The sequence below is a fragment of the Lagopus leucura genome, unplaced genomic scaffold, assembly GCF_019238085.1.
Source record: "Lagopus leucura isolate 7727_CA_CO unplaced genomic scaffold, USGS_WTPT01 Super-Scaffold_100002, whole genome shotgun sequence".
Taxonomy (NCBI): domain Eukaryota; kingdom Metazoa; phylum Chordata; class Aves; order Galliformes; family Phasianidae; genus Lagopus; species Lagopus leucura.
Window position 1 is genome coordinate 40,261,400 of NW_024962263.1, and position 16,427 is coordinate 40,277,826.

Below are 16,427 nucleotides of genomic sequence, written 5' to 3' on the forward strand. Positions count from 1 at the left end.
ACTGGATTATATACCGTTATAAATTAGATCACCTTTAAGATCACCTAGTTCCAAACCCCTGCTGTAGGCAGGGACACCTCCCATGTACCAGGTTGCTCAAAGTCCCATCCATCTTACCACTAGGGTGCAATTTTGCTGTTGTAATAAGTGGAATAGGGGAATACGACAAGATTTTCTGTGGGTTTCTGTACAAGTTTGTTGTTGAGGGTGTGAGTAGCACCTTGATAGCTACCTGGAGTCCCTGCTACTCTGTTGGTTGTTGGCTTTTACAAAGTGGTCTGTCTGATGCAGACTGAAGACCTGGGAAGTTGTGTTGGGCCCTGGCTGATTGCCCTTGGTAGGGCTGCTCTCGCTGCCCTCTCTCTTGTGATGCTCTTTTCTGGTACATATTGACACATGTGAGAGATTTCTGTAGACTTGAGAAGTAGAACTATGAAAGTGTGTGTGTTTCCTCCTTAAGCCAGAAGCACTGAGTTTCTCTTAAATGCCTGTAAGTAAGTGAAATGATCCTTGAGTCCTGTTACAGTTGTGGATTATGGGAGTGAAAGTGGTCATTTGGATGAGCCTTCAAAAGGTGTAAAATAAAATCACAGTTTTAAAGGGAGTGAATTCCTTGTTTGAGTTACAAGCTATCCAGGGTGGAAGAAGTTAGGAAACACAATGTGTTCACTAACTTAGGCTCATTTTCCCACATTTCACTTGTTTGGGGATAGTAAATTGTTTTTGTCCATGTGTATGTGTTGGCTGATGGTTGGACTTGAATTTTGCTGGTGTTTTCTATCCTAAACAATTGTATGATTGTGTGTATGTATATTTATACTTACTATCCCAAGGATTTCACACAAATGAGAAATGAGCCCTGTTGGCCTTCCACAGCACCTTTTCAGAGGGATTTTGAGTACTTTATTTTCTATTTTCTCCGCAGGGATTTTATGCTGATATGAAGCCTCTTGGCCCTCTGACCAAACCCTACTGTCCTCACCTCAGAGAGTAGAACTTAGCCACTGGGAAAGACTCCTGTGCTGATACTGCAATGCCGAGTCCCAGCTTGACCAGTGTGAAGAGCTGTCCTTTGAAGAAGAGGATCTATTTCCTGCTGAAACTCGTGTGCTTTGTCAGCTCTGTGCTGGTATTTTGTGAATTTTTCATTTATTACGTGGTAATTTTTCAATGTCGATGGCCGGATGTGAAAGGTGGGGCTCACACAGGTAATGAAGAGACCTCAACTTCAGTCCTGAAGGCCATGTTTTTAGCTGATACTCACCTGCTTGGTGAAATCAAAGGACATTGGCTGGATAAACTACGAAGGTAGTAATTTAATTTTTGGCATGATCTCTATCCTGTCTTTAGTTTTTAATGGTAATTAATGGAGCCTCATAACTTTGATGCTTCAACATTTAATCCATTTAACTGCAGAGAAAAGGAAGCTGAGAGATATTTATAGTAGAAAAATGGGTGGCAAAATCATATCTAAAATCAAAGGTAACCCAATCATGACTACTGCATAAAGCTGTGTTTTCGTTGTTGTTGTTTTGGTTAAAAAAAAAAAATGCTGAAAAAGTACTGATTCTATCATGATATGAACCTTATAAACTTTTGCTGAAGAAATAATAGTGTAGTAAAATTAATTCATTAATTTACTATTCTAATAATAGTTGTTTAATGGAATTGCAGTAGCAATAAACCAACTTGACATTCCTTTTTGCATGATTTCATTCTGATCTTATTGCTGTGGAATTACCCACACCAGGTAGGAGGTACCTACAGCACTGAAACTCGATTTCTGAGTATTTAAATGCAATTTCTTGGCAACATTCTCAGCGTGGAGGAGCCATCTTCCCATTCCTGAAAGGCTATGTTCATGGATCTGCAGTGGGGGATGTAGAAGTTATGCACTGATGACCAGGTGCATGTTTTCCCTCTAGGGAATGGCAAATGGAGAGATCTTTCCAAACTGCTTTGTGGTTACTGCAGCCAGATATTGTTTTTATTCTGGGAGATGTCTTTGATGAAGGAAAATGGGACTCACCTCAGGTATGACATGAACAGCTCTCTTGTTTCAAAAAATGAGGATTTCTTGAAGGAAATGGATGGCAGAAGAAAACAGACTAGGTATGCAAGGCTTTGTTTTATGTTACTACAGTTTTCCTACTCGTAGAAGTTTGTAGCGTTTTAGATAAGAATTGATGTGTTGTGATTCTCCTTCATTTTTAGTAATATCTTGGCACTTTCCACCTGATAAAGAACATAGGAAACGTGAGCATTTTACTGAGTGCATGCTTCTGTATTATACACTTGTAGTTCCTCCTATCCCTCCCATGTTGTGGAACAGCATTAATTTCTTCATTTTCTTTCTGCAGGCATGGGCAGATGATGTCAGGAGATTTCAGAAAATGTTTAAGTATCCAGTTAGTACTGAGCTGGTGGTTATTGTTGGGAATCACGACATCGGGTTTCATTATGAGTAAGTCCTTTTGGTGCAAGAGATACACCAGTGCCAAGAATGAAATGTCAGCATGCATGCAGTAACTGGTTTTGTGTCTGGATGACTTTCTGTGTTCATGTAAAATACTTTTGATCAAATGAGATGGCGTTGTAAGTTAGAGCAAGATCTTAACAAGTACCTGCATCACACAGTGTACCATAAGAATTCGTTTTAGTACAGGTTTCATAGAATCAGAGCAGTTGAAAGGGATCTCTGGATATGATCCAGCCCAACCCCCTGCTAATGCAAGTTCCCTGCAGCAGGGCACATAGGAAGGTGTCCAAAAGGGTTTTGAGTAATGGTGATTCCATGACCTCTCTGAGCAGCTGTTCTAGTACTCCGTCACCTTCACAGTAAATAAGTAATTAAGTAAATAAGTTTAGATGGAAGATTTTTGCATTCAGTTTTGTGCCTGTTGTTCTGTCCCTGGGCACCACTGAAATGAGCCTGGCCCCATCCACTTGTCTCCTGCCCTGTGGATGTTTGTAAGCGTTGATAAGATCCCCTCTCAGTCTTCAGTTTTCCAGGCTGAACAGCCCTGGGTCTGTTTTCTCATAGGGGAGATACTGCAGGCTCCCAGTCATCTTTGTAGCCCTCTGCTGGACTCTGTCTAGAAGTTGTGTCTTTCTTGAACTGGGGAGCCCAGACCTGGACACAGGTCTCCAGATGTGGCTTCGCTGGGGCAGAGCAGAGGGGCTTTATCAGCTCCCTTGACCTGCTGGCCACACTCTTTAATATGCGCCAGGATCCCGTTGGCCTCCTTGGCCACAAGGACACACTGCTGGCCCATGGCCAACCTGCTGGCCACCAGGACCCCCAGCTCCTTTCAGGCTACTTTTGTGCTTCTTAGAGCGTATGCGACGTTGTTCAGGGCTCACTTTTCTGCGTTGGCAGAGAAGTCTTGAAGTTTCTTTTCCTTGTGTTGGGCTTCATGGTCTGCAAAGTGCTCGGCCTAAGCATATTCCCTTTCCCATCTTCTTTTGCCCTGTGCTCCCCTGGGACGTCTGTGACTGGGACAGGACACAGTGCTGTCAGTGTCCGGGTGTCCCTGTGCTTGCTGGATGAATACGTGCTCTAAGTAACGCAGCAGCAAGCTGTGGGAATGGCTTAAAAAATTGCAAAGCAGCTCTGTCAGATTATTTAAGCATTGATTATATTATTATTTATTATTATATACCATTATTTATCTACAATGCCAGTCTCTTACCTCAGTTGTATTTTTATTCTGTGTTGCAGAATGACCTCTTACAAGGTACATCGATTTGAAAAAGTTTTCAACTTTACTTCAGGAAAGCTAATAACTCGAAAAGGAACAAAGTGAGTGTGTGTATATATATATATGTACATATATAAATGTTCTGCCCAGCTGTTAGTGGAATAAGAGAATGACAACTGGAATTGAATTGCTAGGTAGGGGAATGCTTCGCTTAAATCTGATTACTGTTACTTTTACTTCATACCTAGCTTGTGTTATGTTCGGGGTGACACACATACTTAGATCTGGAGGGAAGCTTTTGCTCTAAGCTTGGTCAATTTTCTTTCAAGTGGAAAAGTACTGAGGAGTCGGAATGACATTCTTAGGTTTGTATTTGTACTTCCTCGCAGCTGGTAATGACCCATGGCTGTAAACAGAGCAGAATAGGAGTTGGGAAAGAAACAACCAACTCCCGTGCTTGCAAGCTGAAAGTTTCATTAATTTTAATAACTTCTTTGGTCCTTGTCTGAGGAATTTGGGAACACAGCAAGTGTTTGGCCACAGGTTCCCCACACAGTGGGGTCATGCAGATTCTGTTTAGATTGAGGCCCTGAGCACAGAGCTTGGTGCCAGAGCTGTTATTGGGTGTGTGCTCTTCGGTTGCTGTTATGTACCATGCAAGAGTCTGGTGAGAGAGAGCAGTAGTGGGAGTGTGACAAAGCATTTCTCTTTAAACCTAAAGTGCTACAGGAAGGGAAGAGCCACTGCTGCTCTGCATTTGGCAGCATGTTAGGAGGTTATCATCACTTATGGGAGTATAAGATCCAGAAAGAAGGAGGTTGCCCTGCTTAATTAATTAAGCAGACGTTTAGAATATACCAATAACAGGTCTAGCAGTGGTCTTTTTTTTCCCCAGGAAGATCTATGAGCTTCACGAATGCTCAGTATAATGCTGTTTGTTATATAGATGTAGGGTCCTACAGATACGTACTCCAAATCAGTTCAGGAATGTCTCTGCATCTCCTTTCATACAACAGCACAGCAGGATTCCGGCTTTCAGTGGCAGACAGGCTGTATGTCTGCTCTCCTACTAACCGAGTGCTGCATTCTGCGAGGCTGCGTGGTACGAACCTGTGTGCTGGAGGCAGGCAGCCAGATGCAGTGCTGTGAGGCTTTTCAGTCATTCTGAAGGAATGGAACATCAAAAACATGTTTCTGTTGCCTGAAATGAGTGCAGAGAGAGAAGCAAAGTTCTCCTTTCTCTCAAAACTCAGTTTAGCTGACTTGTAACATTTCACTCAAATACTGCTTCGATATCTATTACAGTAATTAAGATGGAGTAAACATAGAATACAGCAGCCAGTATATGATGCAACCTAATTAACGACCGATTAGGAAGCAGCCTACAAGACAGGCCAGTAGCTACAGGATGGATACTTGAAAAGGATTTGCAACATGTGACATCAGAAGCTGCAATGTTCTGCAGTTTTGCTCAGCTGTGTCCCATTTTGGAACCCTTGCATTTGATCAAATAAGGCTTATTCTCATGTGCATGAGCAGCAAACACCTTCCTGTCCTTACCACCACTCCCTCTCAGCCCACGGCGTGGTGTTTTCCAGCTTTGTCCTCGTGAACAGCGTGGCCATGGAGGGCGATGGCTGCACCCTGTGCCGCACTGCAGAGGCGAAGCTGGTGGCGCTTTCTCACAGACTGAACTGCTCCCAGCAGGTAAGATCTGCTGAAGACATGGTGATAGCCAGCAGCCTGCCTGCTGCGCTGGAAATGTCGATGCTGTAGCAGCAGTAAAGGTGCAGTGAAGGCTGTTGTCTGAAATAAACCTACTCCCATTCCTGCTGTAACGTGTTAGCAGAGCTCTCCTCATTTATCATCTTAGCCTGTTAATGGTGCTCACTTCCTCGTTATTGCTGTCAGCTAACAGAAACTGCTTTCTTCTGATCAAATAAGCCATGCATTTTGATTTTTGCTCACTGTTCTGCTCTGTATATCCTATTGTACTTCTCTGATTCTGCTCTGATCCTGCCTGGTTAGTCTGGTAATGTTTCAGTGGTATTATTTCATCAAATCCAGTTGCTTGCTTCATCCCTTTTCACCCTCTCATAGGAGACAATGCCAGGTGGGCGGCATCATATGCTGCATTGATAGTCTGAAACCATCTCCCAGTGGAAAAACTGCCTAACCCTAAATGCTGCATCTCAGGCTGCCTTCAGTCTCTTGTGCCCTCCCTGTCAGTGGGAGCCTGTGGTTGCTTTCCACAGGAAAGCATTTGAATATCTTGAATATCTTGAATATCTTCAGGAAGAGTGTAGCTCAATTCACACCATGTTGTGAACGGGAAAGCAGAGCTTTCCCTGTATACCTGCAGCAGTCTCCTAGAAGTTGGTGCAGTATTAAAACACCGTACTCTGAGCAGGTACTGCTTTTCTCAAGGAAGGAAACAAAACAACTGAAAAATCCAATACCTCAACCTGTAGCTGTTGTGTAAATCCCTTCCCCACCCCTTTGGTACACAGAGGTGAGGACAGTATGTATGGATTGATTTTATTCATAGGAACTGAACCATCCCGAGAAGAGGTGCAGTGATGCAGAAAAGCCTCCAGCTTCACAACCAATCCTTCTGCAGGTGAACTGGGGATGGGTGAGGCAGCGTGTCAGTGTGCTTCGGGTATTTATGACCTTTCTAGAAAGGCCGTGTCATTGACAACTCGTCCTTGCTTTGCATTTCACTCAGCATTACCCTCTCTATCGGAAAAGTGATGCAGAATGCAGTGGAGAAGATGCTGCCTCTCCAGAGGAGAAGACCATCCCATTTAAAGAGAAGTACGATGTGCTGTCTCAGGAAGCATCACAAAAGGTTTTCTCTATCGGCAGCTTGAGTATCGGTTGGTGGGTGGGTGGGTTGGAGAGTGGCCTGGGTCCCTGGCAACCTACTGGCTTGGGCATTCTGGAAAGGGCAAACGTTTGCTGAAATGAACTGCCCTTTGTGGCTCCTGCTTACTGTGGCCTCTGAGAGGCTGCTGAGTAGAGCTGTGGATCATCTCTTGAGGGTCAGAGTGATCTGGGCCTCGATTCTGCATGTGGTAAGTGCAGGTGCTCTTAAGCGTGCTGTGCCACTGTTATCCTAGGGTAGCATTCTGTAGTTTATATAATATGGCTATTAATGGCAAACCTAGCAGAAAGCCCCTGTTTGACAGTACTGCTTCAGCTGCAGGAGTAACGGCAAGAACATGTAAACTTGCTGTATGCCCCAAAGCTGTGTTGGTGTTTATCTCCTGCTGCATAAACATCTTCACTCAAGATGGGCAGTACAGGGTTCTCCCATGGATGAGAATACCCAGTCGTTTTGTTAAAATGGTATTTCTATCTGCAATGCTGGGAGCATGCTGTTAGCTTCGTTTTTCTGATCTGTGTGGATACAAAAAGCAGTATTTGGGTCTTCTCTGGAGATATTCAAGACCTGCAAGGATGCTTTCCTGCGCAGCCTACTGTAGGGAACCTGCTTTAGCAGGGGCTTGGACTCCATAAAAAGGGGCCTGTTCCAACCCCTGTGATTCTATGACTATGATATCGCACTGCCACCATAAACCTAATGGAAAACAGAAGTTGATCCAAAACACTCCTTCAGATTGTCAGAATTCCCACATTTTCATTCTGTCAGAAGAAGAAACGGGCCGTGCGTGCGGTTCCCTTTTAGTTACGGCTTACTGCTGTGCTTTTCCATTGCGCACTGCAGCTGCTGTGGTGGTTCCATCCCCGCCTGATTCTCAGCGGGCACACGCACAGCGCCTGCCAAGTGCTGCATGCGGGGGGGATCCCGGAGATCAGCGTCCCGTCGTTCAGTTGGAGGAATAGAAACAACCCTAGTTTCATCATGGTAAGGTTTTAATTATTATCTTTTTTTTATTTTCGTCAGAGAACTCTCATAAATAAATCAACATGGCAGTCAGCTATATTTTAAAACTGATTCTACCTGTAAAAACAAAAAATAAAAAAAATTGCCTACCCACCCGACCCACTCTGTACACTGCGTCCACTTTATAAAGCACATCTGTGGGAGCCACGTTCTCTGTGGTACAAAGCAATGCTGTTAAAGACCTAATCATTATCTGGGTACAAGCATCTGACATTTGCTTATGAAGAGGGCGCGTTGTAAACTGTTGACTTGTAAAAAAGAATCAGTATTGTGCACCAAACAGTAGAAAGGCTCACGTTACTCAGCTGATTTACCCACTCTAAACAAAGACCATTGCCACCCTGAACTTTCACGTGGTGGTGGTGGCCTTCAGCCTCAGGCACGGATCACTTTCACACAGGGAAGGCGTTGCCTGCGTGCCCGTGGGCCGCCTCTTCATGTCCAGTCTGCATTCATGCAGTGTTGGTTCTGCTTGCGCAGGCAGTTCCAGTGCTCAGTATATCATCAGAGGTAAATCAACACATTCCCCAGGAGAGAAAGAAAACAGAACTCTGAGAAATGTGGAGTAAGCACCAAAACCTGCACTCTGTTTATGGAGTATTCTGTGACTAAGGGGGCAAATCTTTAAGGTATTTTTCACTGTTGAGTTTAGGCTCCTTAATACACAGATAACCCCAACCTTGCAACTCATTTTATTGTTAATCTTTCTTGTTGAAAATTAGTTGTGTTTATTCCGTATTCCTGAGAGCAGCTGCCTTCAAACTGTGTATGCTCTCTGTACATGCCAGACAAAACAAGAGGTTGGCCAGTTCAAGCAGCATCCTCCTTGCTATGGTTTTAGCTCAGCCTCAGGCTGCTGTAAACTTGAATTAGATTTCAAGCCAAAACCCAACAAAGTTCTCAGTTGTTTAAGTTGTGTAGGCAATTTGGATTAGCCAACGTGTGTTTTGCAGTGTGTAGTGGGTAGAAGGAGGGCCTGGGGTGAGGAAGGGGCACATTCACAAAGTCTAACTCGAGCCCAGGAAGGCTGCCTCCAGGTTGCTTCCCTGCAGCTGGAGTTTGGCTTCTGAAGGCTGAGCTGAGGAGGAGCCCAGCTCCCTGGTTTCTCTAGCTGAGAAGCAGGCAGCTTGGTGCCTGGGCTGAAGATGGCTGCTGGCTGCTCCAGTTAGCGCCCAGCACTGCCACTACAGACTCTTCAGCCCCCTGGAGAAGGCACTGGTACTGGGAGCTGGCCCTAACCCTCTGCACCCAACACAGAACTTGGGAGCTGCAGGTCTGCCCGCTCTGGTGCAACTCCTGCTGTGGGACCCACTGTAAGAGCGCAGTGACACTGTCTTTCTTTTCCAGGGCAGCATAACACCAACTGACTTCTCCCTCCACAAATGCTTCCTTCCACATGAGAGCAGAGTCTTCGCTATATACTGGGCAGCAGGAGCCCTGCTCGTCGTCCTGGTGCTAGCTCATTTTCAGCTTCTCACTCCACCATTTTATTTTGCTCAGCGTTTAATCAGTAAGCATAAAGCAGCATGAAGAGCCAGACATCTGCATTCAGTCACTGAAATACCAAAGCTGAGAACAGTCAAACATCAGACTATATTCATGCCAGCAAATGACCTAAATTTGATTGCTAGTCTGAAGGCAGGTTGCATTTACACATACCATAGAAGTCCTATACAGCTGATATGACTACTACAGGATAAATAATTAACTGAAATGAACGTTCCATGCTGTACAAAAATACTGTATTCTACAATCAAATGAGTCCTTTTCCTGCTATAATTTTTGTATCAAATATGTATATTAAAAGTGTAACTGTACATTATGTAAATCCTGTTGCCTCATCACTTGTCTGCACTAGTGTCACACCCTGGTGGAGGCTCAGTGCTGCAAACTGGAAACGTTTCTCTCTTTTATTGCTGCGTGGCCCTTCTACTGTCACACGTCTATTTGGTAGGGTCAGGCAGAAGCAAGAGACATCGGCACTGAGAGATGCAGATTTCCATAACCTTTTTAGAATGTCCTACGCGAGGGACAAGAAACCTTGCAGTTCCTGTCACACCGAACTATTGGATGGCTACCGTTTAGCATCTACCAGACAGCAACACGAAGAAGCCTCGCAGATCCAGTTTGCTGGTACAACACCTGAAACCTGCTTAAAACAAAAGTAGGTTGACACCTCAAGCTGCTATTTTTAAAAAGATGTGCTATGATGGGCTTAAAAAAGAGGGCCCTATTGCATCCCAGAGATCTGTGCGGTGAGGGGCCCTCCGGCTGCCGCTCTGCAAGAAGGAAGGTCAACTACAGCTGCAGTAACGTTGTCCTGTGCCTCAGCCTCCAGCTGCAGGCAGGCGCCTCCTGTTGCAGGCTCCCGCAGGGCTGCCTGCTCTTAGCGTTTCTGTAGTGTCCCACTGCGAAGTGCAGCGGCTCTGTGCTGGGGAGGCGGCAGCTGCAAGGAGCCCCCGGCCGGGTGGCAGCGCTGGAGCAGAGCTCAGCACCTCTGCGCACTGTGCCTAAGGGAGGGTGCCACAAACCTCACCGTGTCTCGCCACCCACCCCAGCAAAGCTCCTGCTGGTAGCTCTTGGGGCAGGGGCTGCTTCTGAGGCCGAGACCGTCTGCTGTTACTTGTCCCGGTACTTTCATTGGCGTGGGAAGCGAGAGAATCTCTGCATTCAGGGGGTTTGTTGACTAGCTCAGTCCACTCAGCCCTTCGCTTTCTGGGCAATATCTGATGACTCAACTTGCACGTATTAAAATCTACACGTTTCTGAGAAGAAGAAATGGTCATATTGTCGTGTCTACAATGGGGTTGTTTGTCATCAAATAGAAACAAGGACTGCGGTGGGCCGCAGTCTGACTTGAATTTGAGAGGTGGTGGCAGGGGTTTGTAACCACCAGCGGTGCTTACAGCAAAACACTGATCGAAGCGCCGAGTTGGAGGCCAACGTCGGGAACATGTCAGCTCTTAATCTCTCCCTAACTTTAAAACGAGGAGTGGGAACGGTCCAAGTGTGGTAAAACACTCTGTGAAGTAATGTAGTCTAACACTTCGCTAGGTTTCTGTTATTGCAACTGTAATTTTAGACATTTGTACAGGTTATCTTGGACACAGGAAAAGTATATAGTCACAGACAGAAAACACCTATGTATAAAATATAAAGCAGTGTTATAGTTACTAAAAAGGACATGCCTTATTGCTACAGCAATTCTTGCTTTTATATATTGTACTGTACCACAACTTGTTTTTGAGAATGTCATTTGCATAAATTATTCAAGTTTGAGAAATATTCACACATTTTGATTCTACAATATTTAAAATAAAACAATTTTCTAACGTGTCTCTTTATTAAAAGAGAAATAAAAATGTCATCTTGTAATTCTCTTAGGCCAGACACGAGGGTCGATACAACTTTTGTCTTCTTTCTCGCTATTTACTTGCACAATGAAAGCCGCTGTTGGTACAGAGATCGAAGAGCTCTACAGAATGCTGCTTTGCACGTTCACAATCGGTCTGTGCCATTGTGAAGTTCTATGAATGACCGAAGAATTACCGAACATATTTTCTAAACAGAAAGGAAAAAAAGAATAATAATAATAATAATAAATCCTCGGTTCCCATTAAAACAACACCAGGTTGCAATTTGGACACTCGAATGAATTCCAATGTTTTAAAGCTGAGACTTTGAAAGAGAAAGGCATGTTTGCTGCAACATCCGGTGACGGTAATACCTCACTGGGAAAGGTAAGTGGTTAATTTGCATAATTTATAATTTTTATACTAAAGAGCATTTTTATATAAACCAGAAAAAAACCCCTAAACTCTACAGATAAAGTTCTTACCTCCAGTCACTGCTGCAGGTAAGGTTGACATCAAGCTGTACAGCGCAATCAAAAACATACTTACATCTTAGCTCATTTTACAGGTACAGCCATAATCAAGGCACAAAGATCTTCTACAAGTATTTTTCTTCAATAAAGTTGTACAAAATAATATTACATTTTACAGTCTGTACAATATAATAAACCAGCAGTAAAACAAAAAAATATATATAGGGAGAGGACCGTCGTCCAAGAATGATCGGAACAAAAAGGATCATTTGTGGACAGCACAAACAACGTAAGTGAGGGCGGTCAATTTTCTGCCTAGATGCGACAGGCTGAAAAGGAGCTGTGATTCAAACACCTGAGGTGCGCAGAGACGCTGAGCTCCGGAACCCCAGAGAAATTGCTTTGTCTTCACTATTCCTCTCAGTATCTACTCTACTTCCTGCGCCAGTAACGGCTTAAAAGAGGAGGTCACCGTATCAGTTGACCTGCAACTCAGAAATGCTAAAAACTGTGACGGAGTAATAAATATTGTGGTGCTGCTACATTGTGTGTCTACTTCCTCGACAGTATTTAATAACCTGATACAAAGTGCATTAATCTTTTTCACCCATCAAGTACTCTTCAATGTCACGTTAAAAAGGAAACCCACACGGAGGGAGCGCCGTGACTTAGCGTCGTCCAGCCAACATCCCGCTCCAAACTGGCACCGACCCGCCGCAACGCGCCGCGGGTCGTGCTCGCTTTCAACAACAAAACCCGAGGGAACAGAGGTAGCCAAAGGGCTTAGTGGAATGACGAAGAAGTGGCATGTCAAAATAAAGCACAAAAATAGTCCCAAAAAGCATGAAGGAAAACCAACCCAAACTTGCTTCAAATCAGCTTTACGGTTAAATAATTAAAGTAAACCAAGTGAAGAGACTGACATTTCTATAGTATATTCTTCCACCCTGTGTGGGGTAGTATCAAGAGAAAGAGTAAGGAGCAAAGAATTTAAAACCACAGGTTCCACGGCGATCCCCTCACAAGAGTTCGTACTGGCGGAGGTGCATCCTCTGGATGATGTCCCTGCAGTCGTTGAACACTCTGCGGATGTTCTCTGTGTCCACAGCGCACGTGAAGTGCGGGTAGCAGTAGTGCCGGCCGTCTCCGCTCGCCGTGCTTATCCTCTGTGGAAACAGGCAGGGAGAAGGGTTAGGGGTCCTGCTGGGGGCTGCTCCCTACCAGTTTCCCCTCCCAGTGACCTGTGGCCTTACTAGAGACCCAAAACCTGGGAAATGGTGCGTCATATACCTAACAGCTGAAATAAAAAAAGGAAGGACTTCGGGGTGTTCCAAAACGAATCACAGTTTTGAAATGGAGGGAAAAAAGAGTGATGGATGATATGGGATGGATGTACTGGCACTCTGTTCATCACCATACAGCAAACTTGTGCTGTGGGCAGTGCTGCGTCCTGCCAAGGTCTACCCTAGCAATTATTCTCTCCTTTTTTTTTTGTAGTGCCATTATGTGATATGTTTTTGAACTCCTGGAGACTTGGCGTCACTTCTGAGCCCGAAGCACACTGGAATTCCCAGGACAGAGGCTGAGTCCCTGTGGAACAGCAGCAGGCACACAGAGCCAGCACACATCACACCACTTGGAGTTACACGTTCACTGCTGCACAACCCTTCAGGCTGCTAACTGAAGCTTTAGCATCAACCAGATCTCTGGTTATCTTGTTAAAAAGCCTCAGCGTCTTACAGTATGTTAAAAATTGTAACTTTGTTCCCTGCCACTGTGGGACTGACTGATGTAAGCCCATCCTGGATCATATATCTTGAAGACTATGCATGAAAGAAGGTCAATTCTTGGCATAATCCTTTGGTAAATCCTCCCTGAATGTTGTTACAAGTTCCAGCGGTTAAGCAACAAAAGGCAATGCTTTTTTTCTATCTGGGCAATGCTTTTTCTCTCTGGACTGTAACACAGAGATTTGTTTTACCCATGGGAAAGGCCTTTTCAATATGCACAGCTAGATATGCAAATGACTGACATTTAAAAGCAATGATTTATATAATTAGATCAATAAGAAGTTGCAGAGATTTGCAGGAAAACAGAGACACTCTACGCTGATTAAACACAGGGCTTCTAAATATATACTAAACAAGAATTCCATTTTACTATGCTACATTTAATACCTAGCTCAGGAATTACCTTAATGAGAAATACAGATTTAACACCCTGTTCAGTTGACGGGTCAGTTGTTCAGACCATACCTGAAGCATGAATTACACTAAACAATAAAGAAAAGGAAAAGTTTTACAAATTACTTAAATAGTGGCAAAATTCTGAAACTCAATTAAACTGCTAATTCTGTTTTTCCACGTGCAGGATACAGGCTTCCAAACCTGCTAGAAATGTTTGGGGAGATCACCATCTTGTAACTCTGGGGGTAACCAGAGCCTTAGTGCTGAACAGACAACGTCATGCCTGGAAATCAACTGTGGTGCTACTATAGAAACACTAAGAAGTGCAGTAGTGCTTCTGTTTTTAATGCATCATCTGCTTCTCTCTTTATTTTTTTTTTTTTTCCCCTTGCAGATCTACATGATGGCAACATGTCACTCAAATGCAGTAAAGAGAGTCCAGTTACTAAATCTTTTTCCTTGGAGGAAAAAGAAGAAAAGTTGGCCCTAAGATGATGGTCCAGCCTGGTTTTTTTTAGATCACTGCTTCTAATTACTGCTGTTTTTAGAATCATAGAAACATTTTGTTTGGAGAAGATTTCTAAGATCTTCCCGTCCAACCATCAGCCTACCACCACCACGCACTCTAACAATGTCCCTCAGCGCCTCATCATGAATCACCTCCAGGGATGGTGACTCCACCTCCTCCTTGGGCAGCTGCTTCCAATGCTGCGCCACTCTTTTGGACAAGATTTTCCCTAACATCCACCCTGACCCTCTCCTGGTGCAACTTGAGGCCATTACCTCTCATCCCATCACTGTTAGATGGGAGAAGAGGCGCACCTCCATCTTGCCACAACCTCCCTTCAGGTTGTAAAGAGCGATAAGGTCTCCACTGAGCCTCCACTCCTCCACTGAACAATCCCAGTTCCCTCATCTGTTCCAGACCCCTCACAACTCCATTGCCCTTCTCTGGACATGCTCCAAGGCCTCTGTCTTTCTTGTAGTGAGGGGCCCAAAACTGAACAAGACACTTGAGGTGCAGCCTCACCACTGCAGAGCAGAGAGAGAGAACCACTTCCCTGCTCCTGCTGGCTGCACTATTTCTGATACAACTCAGGATGCCATTGGCCTTCTTGGCCACCTGTGCACACTGCTGGCTCGCATTCAGCTGGCTGTCAACTAACACCCCCAGATCCTTTTCCTCCGTGCAGCTTTCCATCTCCAGGCCTGTAGCCTTTCATTGTTGTGACCAAAGTGCAGGACTGAGAGTACACTCAATCCCCTCATCCAGATCATCACTGAAGATATTAAACACGACAAGCCCCAATACTAGCTGGCCATTATGGAACACCACTAGTGATTCGTGGTCAGCTGGATTTAACTCCATTCACCATCATTCCCAACTCAGGCACCCTAGAGGTCTGCTCTGACTGCTTGCAGGGATGCTCGACCCCTTTGCACTGAGCTCCACCTACTTCTGCAGCCTCTAACTGCTGCAGTGCTTTCCTCCTCCTTCAGGCAGTTCCCTTCAAGCAGCATGATCTCAGCACACTGCAATGAGCACAACAGCATCTCTGCACAGTGTGCTTACAGCAGCTGTTTGCTGGAAGGAAGCAAGACTGTCTTCAGAGCCAAGCCCTACCAATTTAATAATGTTCAGTCTTTTCCTTGTGCTTCACTACAATAATTGTTCTTTCATTAAGTGCTTGCCTGTGCTTATCTTGCGCAGCCACTCCTATGCATCACTGCTCTGGTGATACTTGGTCAAAGGATCAATTTCTAAGACTGTAGTCTTTGGGCCCTGGCAGGTCTCTCATTTAAGGTTTTTTGATATGTAGGGGAGGGGATGACAGTTCCCAGCAAGGACACAAGCATTCAGACACTGCCTTTGAACAGCAGCTCCTGAAACAGCTTTTTAAAAACCAGAATGAATCGGAGCGGCCATGCGTCTGATTTAACAGGGATTGCCTTCATACTGGCAGTGTATTAAAATATCAGCAGATGGAGAATGCTGTGTAAAGAACACCAAAAGTGGGATAGGGAGGATGCTGAACAATGAGAAATGAAGAGCATGGGAGGAGAAAGGATGCTCCTGTGCCCTCTGCCCATGTCAGAAGGAAGGGGAATTTCCTATAAAGCACGTTTCCTGCAATGGGGGATGCCAAAGAGAAAACGTTGCTGCTGACAGCAGAGCTGATGGGAAGCCCAGCAGCAGCAGTGAGCTCCCTGCCAGGCCGCACCCAGTATTTTCCATGGTTAAAAATTAATGGCTCCAGTTCCATCAGCACTGCACAGCTGAATGCAGTGGATGCCACGGGCAGCTACACTGATTCCAATATCAGTGGCCAATGTATTTTGCCTTCCTCATGCTCACACATTACCTTGCAGCTGAATTTGTCGGAGAGGATTTTATATTTATCCTCCTGTATTCAAATTATTTGTTTTAAATTTACCTGGAACACAAAAGCATGTGTATCTACAGCCTGGTGAGCTGAAGGGGAGCTATAGGGTCTTGAAGCAGTTATGATTTTCACATAAATCCCTGACTTACGCACACCTGCTCCCACAGTAAGAATGATAATAAAAGAGTAAAATCAGACTCGTTTGAGTCATGGCTGAAAACATGGCAGGGCAGGACAAGGTCATAAGTGAAAAGACTTAGACAGAAACGTACACAAGCAGAGTCAAGAAGGCTGCAGGCTGAAAATGAACACCTCTTCCTTCCAGCTCCCCTCCCCACTGGATTGTTTCTCTCTATCCCGTCTGGTCACAGGGCCACTGACTTCTGACCCTGGCTGCCAACATTAAGAAGGATGCACACA

At 44.8% G+C, this 16,427-nt stretch overlaps 2 protein-coding genes across 6 annotated transcripts in view; one reads left to right on the plus strand and one right to left on the minus strand.

The window, feature by feature from the left end:
- MPPE1 (metallophosphoesterase 1) overlaps positions 1 to 10,976 on the plus strand; it is a 28,080-nt gene extending 17,104 nt beyond the window's left edge. For 2 of the 5 annotated variants that reach the window (XM_042868756.1, XM_042868757.1), the window contains exons 2-10: positions 926 to 1,308; positions 1,926 to 2,034; positions 2,361 to 2,464; positions 3,722 to 3,802; positions 5,300 to 5,408; positions 6,250 to 6,321; positions 6,430 to 6,552; positions 7,432 to 7,572; positions 8,959 to 10,976. In XM_042868756.1, coding sequence (XP_042724690.1) covers positions 1,034 to 1,308; positions 1,926 to 2,034; positions 2,361 to 2,464; positions 3,722 to 3,802; positions 5,300 to 5,408; positions 6,250 to 6,321; positions 6,430 to 6,552; positions 7,432 to 7,572; positions 8,959 to 9,141 — 1,197 coding nt within the window. In that variant the 5' untranslated portion in view covers positions 926 to 1,033 and the 3' untranslated portion in view covers positions 9,142 to 10,976. Of the gene's footprint in view, positions 1 to 925; positions 1,309 to 1,925; positions 2,113 to 2,214; positions 2,465 to 3,721; positions 3,803 to 5,299; positions 5,409 to 6,249; positions 6,322 to 6,429; positions 6,553 to 7,431; positions 7,573 to 8,958 lie in introns of those variants that run through there. The other 3 variants (XM_042868759.1, XM_042868758.1, XM_042868760.1) reach the window with 3 other exon arrangements.
- Positions 10,921 to 16,427, minus strand: part of GNAL (G protein subunit alpha L) — a 179,755-nt gene continuing 174,248 nt past the window's right edge. The window contains exon 12 of the mRNA XM_042868755.1: positions 10,921 to 12,603. Within this exon, the coding sequence (XP_042724689.1) occupies positions 12,457 to 12,603 (147 nt within the window). The 3' untranslated portion in view covers positions 10,921 to 12,456. The remainder of the gene's footprint in view (positions 12,604 to 16,427) is intronic.